The following is a 19,375-nucleotide window of genomic DNA, read 5'->3' as shown; positions in this document are numbered from 1 at the left end:
AACACAAGAATAAAGGTAGGTTTGCAACCTGCTGATTTTCTCTCTTTTTTTCCTGAAATAGCCAATTCCACGACTCTTCTTTGCTGGAGAACACACAATCCGCAACTACCCAGCCACAGTCCATGGTGCTCTGCTGAGTGGGCTTCGAGAAGCAGGAAGGATCGCAGACCAGTTCTTGGGAGCTATGTATACCTTGCCTCGCCAGGCCACGCCAGGCGTCCCTGCACAGCAGTCCCCCAGCATATGAGACAGATGCATTCTAAGGGACGAGGCCAACGTGTGTGTCTTTTGTTGCGTAAGCAAAGCTCTTATAGCAATACTAGATTCCTGAGAAACTTGTCCTGGCATCTGGACTCCTGATCAGCTGCTGGAGCTCGTGATGGGTCAGGTGGCCAAGGGGGTTGCTCTGTTTCTGATAACGGAAGTTGCCTCCTTTGAGGGACCTAGAGCTAGGGAGGCGCTGTACATTAGCGTGGAAGTCTGTTCACAAAGACTGAGGCAAGTGAGTGCTGTAAGAGAACAACTTAGTCTCCTGGTGTGTGGTAGTTTTTTTATATTTTGAGAATAAAACTTCATATAAAATTAGTTCTCTTGTTTTTCCTTTAGGGTTAGAGTTATATACAAGACATGTTTATATACGGAGGATGTTTATATAAAGGAAAAAAGTGGTTTGGTCAGGTCAGAAGATAGGGTTGAGGGGCGTCCTATAAAAGCAATGGGCTTCCTGGTTTGTGGGGCTAGACCTCTTCACTGGAATTGTGGGGTGATCGTGTGCCAAAGGCGTGAAGCTACAGGTCAAGCATACAGATATCAGGAAACTGAACTTTCAAGATAAAATACAAGATGACACGTTTGGGTGACTGGCTTTATTCTCCAAATTCCGTCCATGGGTATGTGTTAACTTTCCACTTTCATCCAACGTATTGATATAAAAATTTTGGCAAGTGCTACACAAGGAGCAGATCAAGGATTTAGGTAACTTCAGTGGTGTATTAATTTCCTGTTGCTGCTGTGACAAATTACCCCAGCAGGCTCTGATGGAAGATTCCATTTCCTTGCCGCCTTCAGCTTCTAGTTGCTTTCTGTATCCTTGGCTTGTGGCCCCCCTCCCTCCATCTTATCATTACTCCAATCTCCACTTCTATCATCACCTCATGTTTAGAGATTTTTGTCTCCCTCTGATATAAAGGTACCTGTGATCATTTAAGACCCACCTAGATCATCTCCATCTCAAAATCTTTAATCACATCTGCAAAATCTTTTGATTTGTAAGGTAAAAGTTTGTAGGGACCAGAATACCAATTCTTTCCCAAGGGCTCTTAACAGACTGTTACTTAAAAATACATGTATGTGATCTGCTTCTGGAAATTACAATTTACTTGTGTTTTCTAAATGAGGTTTTAGTCTTAGTGAGATTTAAGGGACATTACATTGATGGTCTGACTGGAAGATGAAGGAGAGAGTTTTTTCCCTAGTCTTGGAATGAGTGACAGCAATGGGGAAAATGTGCACACCAGGATCAGACCAAGTGGTGTTAACTGACGAAAGGTGAGAACAGCACTCAATGGAAGGTGTATGGGCTTCGGAGCCTAGCTCTGTCATTGTTGTTACCCAGGGGAGTTAAGGTGTCTGATCCAATGTCAGTGCTTTTAAGTTTTTGCTTTTTAAATGAGTGGCACAGGCAGACTGAGGATTGTCTGACAACAGAAAAGCCTAAAAATATAGCAATGAAATAGCTGCTCTATGATTCTAACTCGTTATGGGTTCTAAGCATGTCCTTTTCTAAGCCTCAGCTATGTTTCCTGACCTTGCAGCATCAGTAATTGACCAAGTATTTTAAGTAAAATACAGTGAAATATACCTGGCTGCATCAATGCATAGAAGATATTGTATACAGAGATGACATCAACAAAAATGGTATCACTGACTCACACTCACACAAGAGCACATGGAAACTAGGGAGCTTTATTGGTTACATATTGTGCTGCAGAGCCAACAGACAGCATTGGAGCCAGAGGATACATGCAGACAGGCAGCTTCAACTATACACATGCACCCAAGGAGCCCTGAGTCACTGCTCATGGCTTTGCCCTGGTTTCCAGCGACAGGGTCTGGCCTCCTTGGTCCCATGCTTGGAGCACAAGGCCTCCAGCGGCCCTTGATGAAAAAAAGTTAGGGAAGACCCGCATGTCCGATCGAGGATGCCTTTATGGCAAAGAAGTTGTCGGTATACACGTGCCGACATTATTTGGGCTCGGTACTATTTTAAAATGAAACTCTCTGGTAAGAAATACGGGACTTTTTTCACTTATGTGAGGCCCGACCAAAGGGAGCTGTTGTGTCCAGAATAACCAGACCCAACTTGAGTGCTCTTAACCAGGAGACGGTTTATTAGCCGGCGGCTGTCCTTGCAAAGGAGCAGCCCCGAAATGCCAAGATACAAGGTTTTTAGGCCCCAAATCCCCTTCCTCATTCTGTCTTAAACACAAAGGTCCATCTTTCTCCTATTCACTACCTGTCAACCCACTGGTCAGGTGTGCAAGCGGGGAGTACAGAAGCAGAAAGCTTGTTGTTAGAACGTTATGTTCCTATGGGTGATCGCCTATGTTCCCATGGGCTATAGCCAGTGTTCCCATGGGCGATGGCCAAACAGTAATTTGCAGCTTATATACGATTGATTATTTTTCATGCCACGCAAGCAAGCAGGGTTACACAGGCTAAAATTGGCAGTTAGCGTATGAGCTCATTGTTCCAAGTTTCATGATTAACAGAATGTGGTTAGGGGTTCCAGAAACTAGGCCTAAGTCATAGACTTCCTTTGTCCAGTTTCAGGTTTTAATTATTCTTTAACCCTTTCACATTTCAGCGGGCTATTACAGGAGCGTCAGAAGTCATTAGCCGGATTTAGGGAGAAAGACCGTCGCGGTCAGATCGGGCCGGCTTCTGAAAAATACATGTATGTGATCTGCTTCTGGAAATTACAATTTACTTGTGTTTTCTAAATGAGGTTTTAGTCTTAGTGAGATTTAAGGGACATTACATTGATGGTCTGACTGGAAGATGAAGGAGAGAGTTTTTTCCCTAGTCTTGGAATGAGTGACAGCAATGGGGAAAATGTGCACACCAGGATCAGACCAAGTGGTGTTAACTGACGAAAGGTGAGAACAGCACTCAATGGAAGGTGTATGGGCTTCGGAGCCTAGCTCTGTCATTGTTGTTACCCAGGGGAGTTAAGGTGTCTGATCCAATGTCAGTGCTTTTAAGTTTTTGCTTTTTAAATGAGTGGCACAGGCAGACTGAGGATTGTCTGACAACAGAAAAGCCTAAAAATATAGCAATGAAATAGCTGCTCTATGATTCTAACTCGTTATGGGTTCTAAGCATGTCCTTTTCTAAGCCTCAGCTATGTTTCCTGACCTTGCAGCATCAGTAATTGACCAAGTATTTTAAGTAAAACAGAGTGAAATATACCTGGCTGCATCAATGCATAGAAGATATTGTATACAGAGATGACATCAACAAAAATGGTATCACTGACTCACACTCACACAAGAGCACATGGAAACTAGGGAGCTTTATTGGTTACATAGTGCTGCAGAGAGCCAACAGACAGCATTGGAGCCGTAGAAGCTGCTGCACCTAGACTCCAAGGGGCAGGGGTGAGACCCGAGCACCTGCCTGAGCAAGTAGGTGTGGACTGACAGATACTGATGCCCCTTAGCAAAGGGGCCTATAATGCAATAACAGTTTATTTGAGGGCTACTTCCCTAGCCCTCCCAATCTTTAAAATACAAAAAATAGACTTTATTCTCTTAAAAATACATTCCATTCAGTACATGTTCTGAGCTGTGAAGCAGCAGGAAAATAGGGCCCCTTTCCTATGATCTTGGTTGTGAGGCTTTGAGAACCCTGTTCCCCACTCAGGGTATTCAAAAGATAATCCCTAAAAGCAGCTCTTCCAAAGCAGTCTTGAACAAAGAACCCCACACCAACAAAGGCAGCTAGGGACCAGAGGCTGGGTCCTTATTCCTTTACTGGGAAGTGGTAGCACTTGGCACTAACCCACTAAATATAAAGAAAACTGCCCCAGAGTGGCAACTCCACGATCAATATAGACCCTCTCACACCCCGTGAGGGGGATGATTTATGTGCAAGCTTGCCTGTGGCCAAGGTTGGAGTCCTTAGCCCCACTGCGAATCCCTTTAACCTACACTGTAACTGTTTCATTGCCACTCAAAAGCAACAGCCACAGCTTCCTTTTTCCTACCATTCCTGCAGCTTTCTCTGGTGGTTTTTGGTATCAGAGTGGCAAGAGACAGGCAACAGCAGGCGGAAGAGGCCAGCTCTACTTCCTCCAAGCAAGCAGCTCTGGAGTGCCAGGTTCCCCAACCTCAGTAGGAACCCTCCCACAATCATATACCTGCCAGTAAAATTCAGAGTTAGAGCCAAGCTGCAGAAGAGGCTTGTCATAAAAGTGAGCTTACGGCTGGGACAGGGAATATTTGGCTTGATTAGACAACTCTTCAACTACCAGGTCTCCCCTTTATTTGGAAGTTTCCTCCAGGACTCCTGATGGTGAGGCCTGGGTCCAGAATGGTCACACCTAGGTTGCTTTTCAGAAACGTGCCTTCCAGCTTTGGACTTTGAGAGCCAGCCATTTGAAGCCCAAGGAAACTGAGCCTCCAACCTTCACTGGCTATTACTAATGGTATTTTCTGCAATACTGAGGACTTTTTAAAAAAAGAAAAAAAAAACTATTTTACAGCGGTTCTAGAAAGTGTGCAGATGAAACAAACTTCTGAAATGTTAAAATTAAACCCTATTGCACTCAGATTTTAAGACAGCAGCCCCAGCAGGAGGGCATTACAGTAGTCCCTCTTCTATTGAGCATTTTGGGTAGCGGCAGATGTTGATGCTGCTGAAATATGGAAAGATCCAGACTTTGGCACCAGGAGCTACAGCACCAGAATCTAGGGCTCCAAAGCCCACAGAGGAGAATTATTGGCGAGATCTTTGTAGGCATGGCTTGGTGCCCTTCTGTTTCCACCAGCAGAGAAGAGCCATAGACTTGGTTTCCTTTGGACTCTGAGGTTTGCCAACCAGTGAACAATGGCAGGGAGGCTATAAGTGAGAGGTTGCAGTCTTGAGAAGCTAGTTTCTGGCCAGTGACCCAGGAGAAGCAGCAAGAAGAGATTTTGAAAACGGCATCTGAAGTTGAACAACTGAGGCAGCAACGTGAAAGGCAAGCCACGTGACAATGCCCTTAGACTGGCAAAACTCCAGAAAACGTTCCTGTCCCCGAAAGTAAGGTAGGAGCTCCCCAAGCTTCCAGGATTGTCAAGTCTGATGCAGACGAGGGCGGGACGGATGCTGGTCCCCACACGGAGTGGAGGCAGAGAAGACAACTCAGGACACACAGGAACAGGAGACATGCTAACCTGTGTTATGGAAAATACCCGGCCTGGAAGCCAAGAGACACTGTGGCATTGGGCAAGGCTGGTGCCAAAAAGGGCCGCAGTGACCATCTAATCTAACTCATTTTACAGACTGGAAAAGAGGCCAAGGGAGCTTAGCTTCTCTGAGCAACCTCGTAACATTAAAACATGGGGAAACTGGGAAAAATAAGGACCCAGGAAAGCAATCAGAGGCAGTGGGAAGGATACGTTCCCCAAACCCATTTGGATGATACCTTCCTAAAGTGAGACTCGCCTCCCATGGGACAGTGAAAACACAAGAATCTCAGAATGCCAGATTTAGGACCCTTGGAAAACATTTCAAATAACTCATTTTACAAATAGGGAAACTAAGGCCCCAAGGACAATGACTTGCCCAAGGTCACAAGGCAAGAAGTACAAAGCCATGAAGAAAATCCAACTTTCCCAACTCCCAGTTTAATGCTTTCCACAGTGCCTTCCTAAAGGTAGCCTCTGACAGGGGATCCCTTCTTTGAACTGAGAGAATGCTACAGAAAAAAGCAGTGTCAAGAATGTACTGTTGTTCTTAATTTCCCATGTGAATGATGTAAGGAAACTAACCAATTTTTATTTATGTGGCTTCCTGAAAAGTTTGCGACATTTTGAATTATATAACCCTGGGGCCCTTGATGGGCATGTTACCTTTCCTCCCAGGAAGTCATCAGGATAGTTGGTTTGCAGGAATCATGGCCCACTCTTGTAGGAATGCATCAGCTCGGTAAAGTGCGACACCTCCTCCATGGGGGTGAAGGAAGAAGAACAAAGTCCAGGCCTTTCGTGGAGCTATTGCTTTGTGGAGTGACTAAAGGGAAACTGCTGCTTCCTATCCACTTTCCCACTTGCTGGGCGCTTCCTAGAAGGCAGAATATGCTGGGTCAGGCCCAGTTTAGTCTGAGAATATTCCAAAGGTGGAAACAAAGTCAGCCAGAAGTCTCCAGCCACAGGAGAGGAGCAGGCAATGCCAGCAGCATTATTGGTGCCCAGGGAAGGAGATGCATGAGGCTTATATACTTCCGGGTGCCTTTGGAGGAAGGTGAGCAGAGAGCTGGGGGTGGGGGAGGGATGGTGTCATTCCAATAGGTGGGTACCCGTGTGCTCTGCCCCCAGAAAATAGTGGTCAGCAAGGGGGCCGTGTCAGAGAAGCTTCAAATTCAACCTAAAGAGTAGTCCTATAATCCCTCAGAGGCAGCACAGACCTCTTCTGTATAAGTCTGAGGAACTCCAAAGAGAAAAGGAATGGAAGCCCCCTAGATGAAGCCGAAGGCTGGTCAGTCTTAGTGTAGGTACTCCGGCCTCGAGGGCAGACAAGGAGTGAACTGGATGTGGTGAGGAGACTAAGAAATAAGAAAATTAACCACACAGAAGGGGCTGTTGTGTGGTGGGGATATAAGGGGTATCATTCCCCATTTGGGGGCCAGAGTTGCCCATCCTACCTGGGGGACAGGGACAAAGATAGAGGACTCATGCATCAATCAGGGGAGGCTGGGCCTGAGTGACTCTGTCCAGCTTGTAATTTCTGATCCCTTCTGGCCAACTGGCAAAAATGATCTGAGCCACAGCCTGGTTTTCTGCCACAGTCTCCCAGCCAAAGCCTGGTTAACTGGCCTTGGATCCTTCACAGGGCGGGATGGTGGGAGAGCTGAGAAGCAGGAGCAGAGGAAACAAGACCTCACCCAGCTGGCTCAGTTTTCCTCAGCACAGGGCTTCGTTGGCCGTAACCGTTCCTCAGCCCGTACTCGCCCAGGCTCTGACAGCCCCTGCTTCACGGGCAGTTCAGACCGTTCCAAGGAGTTGTGCAGTCGCCTGGAGACACTGAGTGTGCAGTCATCGCCTTCCTCCTGTGCCAATAAGTACAAAAGTGAGCTGTGAAGGAAACTATAGTGAGTAACAGACACCATCACTCACTCCCCAGTGGTCCTCTCCAGACTGGTAGAGGGAGCAGACAGACCACAGCATAACTGCAGAGATGTGCTTTGGCCTGAGGACAGGCCAATGTCAAAGTTCCTAGGAAATCAGGGTTTTCAGAGACTGGGAGGCTCACGACTCAACAGGATCCCTTATAGGGTACAGGGCCAGGAACAGGACATGGGAGTGGTACCCCTAAGTAGGAGCCAGTGGTCCTCAAGTTCTGCATAGGCAGGCTGCATGCTCCCCAGGGTGAGAGCCACGTTGTGGTGGGGAGGTAGGCGGAATGCTGAAACGGAAGCTGCCTCCCACCAAGTAAACCACCAAGAAGCTCACATGCCTTCCCCTTTATGTCCCATAGCTGCCCCTCCCTCATCACATCTCAGACATCCAAAGCTTCAGGGGGCTCAATACCCATGTTTCTCTCCACTGCTTTTCTACCAGACTTCTGTATTTTTTATGTTTTGCTCTGGGTCCACCCAAGCAAATGGCAATCAGAGACCAAGTCTGAGAAAGGCTGGCAGGGTAGAAAGAAGACTGGATTTAGAGACAGGACTCCTGGATTTAAATCTTAGCTCTTCCAGCAATTCACTTGGGTGGCTTTAGGTAAGGCACTTTCTATCTCTGACCTTCAATTTCTACATCTAAAAAATGAGAATGCCTTCCCATAGGGCTGTTGGAGAGACTGAATAAGGTAAGTAGGTGGGAAAGTGCTTCGTCAAGTGTTAAGCACCCTGTGAAAACTTACGGGGCTCGTCAGGTTAACACGGTCACCTGCCCTTTAAAAGAAGGGAATAATGTCTAGGTCCAAAATGTCTTTCATCACCACAGGCTCCACATCCAAAAGATACACCCGGGAGGCTCCCTTCAAATGCTGTCCTGACGGTCCGACCCTCAAATGAGGTAGTTCTGGATTTACCTATCGTGTAACGAGCCACACTGACTCAGCCCTGCCCTCAGACTGATATAATGGGCTAGACAGGTGTCTGGGGCAAAAGAAAGTGATGCCCAGGCATAAAGCTTATAAAGTAGGCCCAGTGTGAGCCCCAGCTGTCCTCACCCCACGTGCCAGCAGCCAGCAGAGACCAGCTGTCTGAACTGAGGCGGCCAGGAACGCATCCCCCTGCTCCCAGAGCCGGAAGGGGAGCTCTTGGCTGCTCTGGCGAAACCAAGAGAACAGAAGCCCTGTCTCTGCTTTTTGTGTGGCCTTTGTACACGACGACAAATGGAAGAGACACATTTGGGAAAGGACTTTGGAAATTCATGCTGCTCTCTGCCGAACACCTTCTTCAAGGTACTTTATTCTTCTTTAAGGACAAACCCGGCTTTATTTTCAACAGTTCTCTGAGCTATACCAAGTGTTTCCCATCCCCACCGTCTCTGTAATCCTGAGTCTTACAGGCCAGGACAGAGCAGACAAGGGAGAAAGAGGGAAAGATGAAGGAGGGGGCAAGGGAAAGCAGGAGAAAGAGAAAGGAGTGGGACTCACCATGCCTGCCGAGTGGTTCCAGGCTGCAGCTGAGACAGCATTTCCTACCCGATTCCGACGAGTGAGCACCTCTGACACGGTCAGGCTACTTTGGGTCCTTCGGGAGGAAAGCTCGGAGGCATCACCTGAATTGCCTACCCTTCGAGTGCCCTGCTCAGAAAGGTACGACCTGGTCTGTTCAAGGTCTGAATAGTCTGTGGAAGACCTCTGGGCGTAGGCAGTGGTAGAGTCCACAGTTTTACCTATTCGAGCTGGGGAGTCGTCTAAAGAGTTCAAGTCTCGCCTGCTCTTCCAGGCATTCCGCACAGTAACATGCCTGGCATCTGAAGAGCTCACCTCGGAAGGGGCACTATGGCTTTTCCACCTGATTGTCTCCGCGGGGGTCGCATGGTTGTTCCTCTCCACAGCATCCGATGGCTTGATGATAATGCTGCTCCGAGAGACCACCGTTTCAGGCCTATTCTTCAGGGGTCCATCTCCCATTCTTTCAGTTTCTGTGAACTGCAAGGTGATGTCATGTTTGTGAATGGAGAGCTCAAAGGGGGAGTTGACGTGGTTGCTAACTGATGTGAGTTCCGGCGGCCCAACCTGGATGTTGCTGGTAGACGTATGCCTCTCTCGTGGGGCTTCGCCAGAAGCTGCTCTAGGGCTGCCGCTGTCAGAGGGGTAGATAGTAATGCTGCTTGTCACTTTGTTTGGCCCTGGTTTGGAGGTGAGTTTCTGTTTTTCCAATGTGGCCTCGGTTCCAGATCCTCCCATAATTTTTTTCACATCCTTATCAATGATGACAGGTTTGATGACAGCTCTAGACCGCAAGGCCTCTCTGGGGCTGAAGGGCCGTTGGCTTTTTAGCCCAGCACCATTTGCCTCCGGGAACTCCATGGCATTGCTGGAGGCTCTGACAGTTTTCACAGGTTCGTTTTCTGGTCCAACATCTTTATCATCCTCGAACAGGGAGGTTCTAAGGCCCCCTCGAGATCTGTTTTTTTCTCTAGAGGTGGGCTGTTTGGGCTCTGGCTCCGGGGTGATGGTTGTGTTCACCAACTTGGCAGTAACAAGAGACGTCATGTCCATGTCATCATCTGAGTCTGGCTTCTCTCTGCCACTGGATTTGATGACTCGACACCTCAGGGCCTCATGCTGACTGCTGTCTTCCATTACAACTGCTACGGGTTGATCAATTCCTTCCTTACTTGGGGTTGAAAAGCCCTGAAGGATGTTCTCTTGGCTTCTGGAGCCATAAGGATACTTTGATAAAAGCGAAGCCTTGGAATTTGGGGAACTGGTATCAGCCTCAGGGCCATTGGCAGCCTTTCTGCCCTTAGAGAGCCCTTCTGAAGATCTCTGAGACGAGGCCAGAGCTCCGGTGGCCTTAGAACTGCCAGGATCTGTGGCCTGAGTTACCGGACTTCCACTGCTAGGCACCTGACCCCGCTTGCCAAAGAAGGCCTCAGTGGAGGTGTCAGAAGCCTTGTCAGCTCTGCCCAGTATGTCGCTGGGAACAGATCCATGGGTGGTATCGCTAAATGTGCGCGTTGTCTTCTCTACTCTTCCCTTCACCCCACTCTCAGTCCCCGGCTTGGGAGTACCCTTCCAAACCTTATTGTGCTCCTGAGCAGCTGGGGGGTAGCGGCTAAGCACCGATGGCTGCTCCCTGGACTTCTTCCCTTCGCTCTGAGGGGAGCTAGATGCAAATCGATCTTCAGTTCTCTTTGTCTCCTGAGTCCCACTATCTGTACCTGCCCCTGCGTTGGAAGCTTTGGCCGCCCTCCTGTTGGTGAAACTGGGAGAGGAAACCTGCCTGTTGCTCAGAGAATAGTTTTCATTATTGAGAGCCAACTCCCTGTTTCGGTGCCTTTCCCGCTTATGCTGAGGGGACAGTTCCCGAGATGTGTGCTTGGACAGAGATGCCTCATTCCCGTGGCCTCTAAACTTAGTCCTCTCGTGCCTGCCTTTGCTGGACAGGAAAGCATCTTCCACTTCCACCTCCCCATTCTCCAACTCCTTCTGTTTCTTAATTTGTAGTTTTATCTCCTCCAGCTGACTGGCTAAGAGTTTGTTTTTATTTTGTTCACTCAGGTAATTATCCTGAAGGTCATTATTTTTGGCCCTCATTTTCTTAAGCTCTTCTTCCAAAGATTCAAAATGTTTGATTTGTGTCTTAAGTTTCTCAATCTCTTGGTTAAGGTCTTTGACTTTGTTGTCTTCCTGATTTCGGTTCTTTTCATTTTCAGATTTGTTTCTTGTTTCATTCTCCACCTGCTTTAGATAGTCCAGCGTGCCCTTCCTTCTTGATTCCTTGGACGGCAGTGTGGACGAGATTCCATCCTCAATCCGTAGGTCATTCCTTTCCAGAAGATTAGATGCATTCCTTGTGTAATCTCTGTTCATTTTTTTGTTCTGCTCCAGTTTTTGAGTGAGCTCTTTTATCAATTTCTCATTTTCTTTCTCCTTTTCATTCAAGTATTTTCTCTCACTTACAAAGCTCAGAGTTAAAGATTTCAGCTTTTCTAACTCAGACACTAAACTCTGCTCGGTTTTATCTAGGCGGTCCTCGGAAGATTCCAGTTCTTTCACTTTGACCCTGAGCATTTCCAGCTCAGAGGAGATTTTCTTCGTCAGGTTTCTCTCCTCATTCAGGCTCAGACAGAGTTGGGTACAGTCATTCTTACTCCTGCTAAAAGCCTCCTCTAGCTTCTCCAGCTCGGCCATTCGTTTCTGAAGCCGCTCAATCTCAGATTTCAGCTCTCGGGTGAGGTTTTCCTCCTCTTCAAGTTTCTCCTTCATCAGCTGGCACAGATCCTCTGCTCTCTTAATTTCCTCATCTTTGCCTTCAATTCTCAGCACTCGCTGGCGCAACACTTCGATCTCCGCCAACATGCTAGAGTTGCTGCCTTCCGCCTGAATCACCTTGTCCTGGAGATCCAGGAGCTCGTCCTCTGCTTTCTGGAGGTTTTTTGTGGCTTCCTCCAACTCATCAAGGCGGCGGCTTAGACTCTGTAACTTAAACCGCAGGTGGCGGCCGGAGGCAGTATCCTTGTAGTTTGTAAACTCAGCCATGTCTACTGCCAGCCAATGTGGGTTCCTTGAGGCATCCAATTCCACTCGAGGGGACGAGAAATGGTTACCTTTCTCTTGGCATCCACAACCTTCTTTGGCAGCTGGAGACCATTATCAGTCTACAGAAAGAAAGCAGAAAGCATGTCAGGCAGCAAATATAAAATCTGTATTTCAGCTCCCAGGTGTAAAAAGAGCTCCCATATGTAATTCTTGTGCCTAAAACACAGCAGGTGCCCGGATTTGTTGAATGAATGAATTTGAGTAAACTTACAGGATACCACTGGTTCTTTATGACTGATAATGAGCTGATATCTACATAATGAAGAATGCCACCAATGGCAGCATGGCAAAATGACACAGAAGAATGCCTCATTTCTCATGGAAGGCTATAAGAAAATCTTTACCATTTTCCACCTGCATAATCTTGAGAAAGTCATTAACTCTTCTAGAAATGAGTCAGTAAACAGCCTCAGTTTGACTTAGTTGTAAAATGGGGATAATGATGCCTACCATTTCTTTCCCCAGTACTGTTCTGAAGTTGACACTGGAAGATGACAGGACCTGGGCTCTATTAGGGAACAAAGGGAAGACTGTATGCCTACAAAATTTATAATCTTGGGCCTGCCTTCATTTAAGTTCAGAGTTCAAATTTACACTGCCTGAGTGGTCTGGTACTGACTTGCTCTCGCCAAGAACCAAACCGTACCTAAAAATGGTCTCAGCCTGATATTACCCTTGGGAAACGTACCAGAGGTAAACAAAAATACTCTGGAAAGAGAGATTCCCTACCATGTTCACACGGGAGTCCACAGATAAAGTCCTGTGAACCTGAGTTTACAATTCCAAGTTACGAAACACATAAGGACAAATCTTTGACTGAACAAAGGAAGTTTATACCAATACGAACCAAATAAGATAGGCTAGTGACCACAAATTAAGTACATTTCAATATTTAAAGTCATAAAAGAAGAAATCAAAAACAGGAGACAATAACAAGATGCTATCAATAAAGATCAGATCATCTTTAAAGTAACCAAATAAAATTGCTAGAAATGGAAAGGAAAATAGCAAATAGATGCACATGAAGAGTGTAGTGGTTAAGAAGAGATATGAGGAAATTACAAAAGGCAGTGCAGAACTGAACACCGAAAGAGGTTAATAGACACGAGTTAAAAAAAAAGGCGGTCCAGAAGGAAGGAATAGAGAGAATGGGGAAAGGCAGTGTCTGATGAGCTACTAGCTAAGAATGCTCAAGAGCTGATAAAAGATGGAATGGAACCTCATATTCAGGAAGCGAAGTCTCAACCAAAATTAAATCTGCACCTAGATGAGAATAAAAGGAAAATGAAAACCTTAATGTTTATTATTAACGGATCCTCACTGAAAGAATTATTCGGAATACAAGAACTGATCATTTAAGGAAGGCATGAGATAAAGAAGGAATGATAAGCAAAGAAATTAACCCAAACAAGCACTGAATCAGTTAAACAATAACAAAAATTGAGGGGGAGGGGCAGGATAAAAACCAAAGTGGAACTAAAACACTGGATAGATATACAAGTCAGAGAAATCAGAATTCAAGTAAAGCATTCTTTGGAAAGAGAACAGTTATTGTAATTAACTTTAGATCTTGTTAAGAATAGATACTAATCATGTATCTGATAAGGTATTAATAAGCAGAATATATAAAGAACTCCTATAATGTTAATTAACAAAAAACAACCTGATTTGAAAATGGGTTAAGGATTTGAATAGAAATTTTTCCAATGACAATATCCAAATGGTCACAAGCACATGTAAAGATGTTCAACATCACTAATCACTAGGGAACTGCAAATCAAAATCACAGTACGATCCCTATCACCTCACATCCATCATGATGGCTACTATCAAAAAAGCAAAAAATTATTAAGTTTTGGTGAGGATGTGGAGAAATTGGAACCCCCGTGCACTGTTGGCGGAAAAATTAAATGGTACAGCGACTATGGAAAACTGGCAGTTCCTCGGAAAATTAAAAATAATTACCATGCGATCCAGCAATTCCACTTCTGGGTATATATCCAAAAAAACTGAAAGCAGGATACTGAAGAGATCTGCATACCTATGTTCACAGCAGCACTATTCGCAATAGTCAAAAGGCGGAACCCACAGGTCCAATGGATGAATAGATACACAAAGTTGATCTATACATACAATGAGATGTCTTAAGTAAATTCTGACACATGCTACAACACGGATGAATCTTGAGGACATGGTGAAATAATTCAGTCATAAAAGACACACTGTGTGATTTCGCTTATGAGTATCTAGAATAGCCAAATTCATAGAAACAAGGTAGAATGGTGGTCGCTGGGGACAAGGAGAATGGGGGTTATTGTTAAATGGGTGTAGAGTTTCAGTTCTGCGAGATAAAAAATGTTCCAGAAATTGGTTACACAATGTGACTATATACTTCACACTACTGAACTGTATGTACACTTAAAAATGGTTGATATATTTTATGTTATGCATTTTTTACCACACACAAAAAAATTTAAGGCAGGTAAGAAGTAAAAAACATAGTTTTCTGGTTCAGCATGTACACAGCTTAAAAGTCATCACTTCGTCCTAACAAGTAAAAGGTGAACAAGAAAATCAACAACTCTTAGATTCATCAGAGGTTACAGAGAAAACTGTCTCTCCCCAAATTAGAAAAGTGGATACAGAGAACCACAATTTACCACTAAAAAAAAAAATTTAATGGCTATGCTAAGAAAGAGAAAAGTGGAACTATATAAAATGCTAAGCCACAAAAGTCAGCAAAAGTATAGATGATGAAAACAGGAACAAAAAACAAGGGCAACAGAACAGTGACAAGTACGGTAAATATTAATCCAACTATAAAATCACTTTAAACATCAATAGTCTTCAAAGTGGATCAAAAATCAAGACCCAACTATATGTTGTCTACGAAACCCCATCTTAAATTTTAATAAAGACACCTATAGATTAAGGAGTGGAGAACGCTTTGCCATGTTAACACTAATCAAAAGAAAGCTGGAGTGGCTCCATTAATTTCAGACAGAAAACGTCAAAGCAGAGTAAATTATCAGGAGTGAAGAGAAGCATTACATAATGATAAAGGGGTCAATGCTCTAAGAAGACATACTAGTCTTTAATATATATGTCTTACAACAGAGCATCAAAATACATAAGGCAAAAACATGTATCTGCAAGGAGAAACAGATGAATCCACTACTACAGCTGGAGAGTTCCACACCTCTCTATCATAAATGGACAGATCTAACAGGCAGAATATCAATAATGATACAGCTGAACTCAATAACACCATAATCAACCTGACATAATGGAAACATATAGACTACTTCGACAACAGCGGAATACACGTTCTTTAGTTCATATGGAACATTCACCAAGATAGACCACATTCTGGGCTATAAGACACAGTGTATGTTCTCATAGTACAATGGAATTAAACTAGAAATCAATACCAAAAAAAATAGCTGGGATATCCCCCCAAATACGTGCAGATTAAACAATACACTTCTAAAAAATAAATAACGAAGAAATTGCAAGAAAAAATTTAAAATATTTTGAACTGAATGAAAAAAATACATCCTTATCAAAATTTGTGGAGTATAGCAAAAGGAATATTTAGAGGTAAATTTTTAGCACTTAATGCATATATTAGAAAAGAATAAAGATCGACAATAATCTAGGCTGCTCTCTTAGGCAACTAGAAAAAGAAGAGCAGATTAAAACCAAAGTAAACTGAAGAAAAGTAATAAAAATTAGAGCAAAAATCAATTAAGTTGAAAACAAAGTCAATTGGGGTTAGGGGTGGGGAAGGGGGAGGAATCAATGAAACCAAAAGCTAATTCTTTGAAAAGATCAATAAGCTTCCAGCCAGACCAAGAAAGAGAAGACAAATTACTGATACCAGAAATGAAAGAGGGGACATCATCACAGACCCCCTGGACATTAAAAGAATAAAAGAATATGAACAACTCTACGCCCACAAATTTGATAACCTAGATGAACGAATTCCTTGAAAGACATAAGCTGCCAAACTCACATAAGAGACAATCTGAATAGGATTATATCTATTAAAGAAATCGAATCAATAATTAATAACTTTCAAAAAACAGCACCAGGCCTGCCCAGATGGGATCACTGGTAATTGTACCAAACATTTAAGGAAGAAATTATGCCAATTTTCTATATTCTCTTCCAAAAGTGAGAAGAGAGAATACCTCCTAAACTCATGCTATGACCCAGCATTACCTTAATACCAAAACCAGACAAAGACATTACAAGAAAACTACAAACTGAATCTGTCATGAGCATAGGTGTAAAAATCCTCAACAAAATATTAGCAAATCTAATCCAACAATGTATAAAGAGAATTTTAGATATGACCAAGTAGGATTTATCCTAGGTATACAAGGCTGGTTCAACATCTGAAAATAAGTTAATGTAATCCATCACATCAACAGGCTAAAGAAGAAAAATCACACGATTGTATCAATAGATGCAGAAAAAGCATGTACCTATTCATGATAAAAACTCAGCAAACTAGGAATAGAGGGGACCTTGACCTCAACTTGATAAAGAATATCTACAAAAAACCTACAGCTAACCAAACTTTTAATGGTGAGACGGTCAAAGTTTTCCCACTAGAATCAAGAACAAAGAAAGAATGCCTCCTTATCACTGCTTCTCAAAATTGTGCTAGAAGTCCAACCTAACACAATACGACAAGAAAAGAAGTATACACATTGGAAAAAAAAAAGAAATAAAACTGTCTTTGTTCACAGATGACGATTGCCTATGCAGAAAATCCAAACGAATTAAAAAAAAACAAACAAACAAACTAGAATAAGCAATTACAGCAAGATACAAAGTTAACGTACATAGTCAATCAACTTCCCCCTATTCACCAGCAATGAATAAGTGGGATTTGAAATTTAAAACAATACCATTTACATGAACATCCTCCCCAAAATGAAATACGTAAGTGTGTATCTAACAAGTATGCACACAATCTATATAATGAAAAATATAAAACTGATGACTCTAAGAAGTAAGCAAATGAAGAGATATTCGGTGTTCGTGGACAGGGACGCAGTATTTCCAAATGTCAGTTCTTCCCAACTTCACCTATAGATTCAGTATAATCCCAAACAAAATCTCAGCAAGTTATTTTGTGGATATCAACAAACTAATTCTAAAGTTTACATGGAAAGGTAAAAGACTCAGAACTGCCAATGCAATATTGAAAGAAAGGAACAAAGTGGGACTGATACTAACCAACTTCAAGATTTACTATAAAGCTACAGTATTCAAGACAGTGTGGTGTTGGTGAGAACAGACAGCCCAGAAATAGACCCACAGGAATACAGTCAACTGATCTCTGACAAAGAAGCAAAGGCAATACGATGGAGCAAAGATAGTCTTTGCAACAAACAGTGCTGGAACAAATGGACATTCACATGCAAAACAATTTAGACACAGATCTTATACCCTTCATAAATATTAACTCAAAATGGATCACAGACCTAAATGTAAAACATAAAACTATAAAACACCTAGAAGATAACATAGGAGAAATCACAGATGACCTTGGATATGATGACGCAAGAGCAGCATCCATGAAAGAAATACAGTCCCCCCCTTAACCAGAGGAGATGTAGCTCGAGACCCTCAGTGGATGCCTCAAACCACGGATAACACCAAACCTCATATATACTATGTTTTCCCCTAAACACACATAATAGTGATAGTTTAATTTATAAATTAGGCAATTTCACAAATAGATTTGTTCTTACTGTAGATCTTAGCAACCGCAGCATATGATTTTTTTTTCTTTATTAAGTCAAGAACTTTCACTTTTTCACTTAAAGGAAGCACTTCACAGCTTCTCGTTGGCATATCTGAATCCCCAGCATCACCACTCCTGCACTTTAAGTAAAATGAAGCCAATATTAGGTAAAATAAGGATTACTTGAACTCGAGCTCTGTGATACTTCTACAGTTGATCTGATAACTGAGATGGTTACTAAGTGACTAACAGGCAGGTGGCGTCTACAGACTGGATACGCTGCACAAAGCGATGATTCACATCCTGGGTGGGATAAAGCTGGACAGCGCAAGATTTCATCACACTACTCAGAATGGCCTGCAATTTAAAACTTATGAACTTTATCTCCGTAATTTTCTAGTTATTATTTCTGGACCATGGCTGACCATGGGTAACTGAAATCGGAAAAAATGAAACTGCAGATGGAGCGGGGAGGCAGCTGTAATCGATAAGATGAACTTCATTAAAAACTTCTGCTCTGCAAAAGGCAATGTCAAGACAATGAGAAGGCAAGCCACAGGCGGGGAAAAATATTTATGAAAGACTGTTGTCCATAAACTACAAAGAACTCTTAAAACTCAACAATAAGAAAACAAACAATCTGATTAAAAAATGGGCCAAAGACCCTAAGAGACACCTCACCAAAGATATACAGGTAGCCCAATGATTAACAATGTAGATGTCACCCTGACAAGAGCAACTTTGGATGGAGGTGAAAGCTTCATTAGAATTAAAGAAAAAATAAGGTGGTGAATTGGAGATAAATATTGGATGAATTTTTTAATTCTGCTAAAAAGCAGAGCAAATAAATAGGTAGGCCATTGGCAGAAGAAGTGGTATCAAAAGGTTTATTTTTTTTTTTAAATGAGGAAAAAGCATGTTAGCATATTGATAGAATATGATCCAGGAAAAGGGGGAAAATTGACAGGCTGTGAAAGCGAGGAGGGAACCTGGGTATAAGAGACAAAATGGGGCTCTAGCATATGAGTACAAGCAGCAGCACTGGAGAACACAGACAGTTCTCCTGTGGTAGCAGACAGGCAGGGAGAGTATGTGGATACAGGTGTTAGTCGGTGGGTGGGTCAATAACTATAATGGTAGAAGTCTAGTAACGTTCTCTTCAAGAACTTTTTTGTTTTTGCTTTTCACTGAAGTAGAAAACAAGGTCACCACCTTAAAGTGACAATGGGGGAAAAGTATTACAGGTTTCAGAAATGGTCATCTAGGTGAATGGGAAATACAGAATAACTGCCAGGCAGTATCGAGGACCCACTTGAAATTCACGGTTATGATTTCAAGTGAAACCGATCAGCAAGGTTGTATTTCTATATCCAGTCTTGTTCAGCTGACCAGATGAAGGCACGGAGCAGACAGAGTTGGGCTGAACCAGGACTGGAACTTTGTTGAGTGTGACAAAGCAAGAGAAGAGCAAGGGACTTTTGGGTGTGTGCACGGGAACTTAAGCTCAGTCAGTAAAGAGAGAGAAGAACATTAAGAACATGAAGAACGGTGAAGATGTCATAAGGCCAATGAACTGAAAGTACCAATGAGTACCGAAGGATTGTTGGAGTCAAGTACTAGCAGGAA

General features: G+C 43.4%; 2 protein-coding genes across 6 annotated transcripts in view; one reads left to right on the top strand and one right to left on the bottom strand.

Annotated features, from left to right (window-relative positions):
- KDM1A (lysine demethylase 1A) overlaps positions 1-585 on the top strand; it is a 52,600-nt gene extending 52,015 nt beyond the window's left edge. For both annotated transcript variants that reach the window (XM_006924462.3, XM_006924461.3), the window contains one exon: positions 62-585. In XM_006924462.3, coding sequence (XP_006924524.1) covers positions 62-247 — 186 coding nt within the window. In that variant the 3' untranslated portion in view covers positions 248-585. The remainder of the gene's footprint in view (positions 1-61) is intronic.
- A 5,290-nt stretch (positions 586-5,875) lies between these two features.
- The window catches only part of LUZP1 (leucine zipper protein 1), a 68,152-nt gene continuing 54,652 nt past the window's right edge, over positions 5,876-19,375 (bottom strand). For 3 of the 4 annotated variants that reach the window (XM_025041372.1, XM_006924459.3, XM_015598936.2), the window contains 2 exons: positions 8,869-12,047; positions 5,876-7,312 (listed from right to left, as the gene is read on the bottom strand). In XM_025041372.1, the coding sequence (XP_024897140.1) occupies positions 7,157-7,312; positions 8,869-11,928 (3,216 nt within the window). In that variant the 5' untranslated portion in view covers positions 11,929-12,047 and the 3' untranslated portion in view covers positions 5,876-7,156. The remainder of the gene's footprint in view (positions 7,313-8,868; positions 12,048-19,375) is intronic. The other variant, XM_006924460.3, reaches the window with a different exon arrangement.

Source organism: Pteropus alecto, unplaced genomic scaffold (assembly GCF_000325575.1).
Source record: "Pteropus alecto unplaced genomic scaffold, ASM32557v1 scaffold39, whole genome shotgun sequence".
Classification (NCBI taxonomy): domain Eukaryota; kingdom Metazoa; phylum Chordata; class Mammalia; order Chiroptera; family Pteropodidae; genus Pteropus; species Pteropus alecto.
Note: the sequence above shows the minus strand (reverse complement) of the source record. Positions and strands in the feature narration are given on the sequence as shown.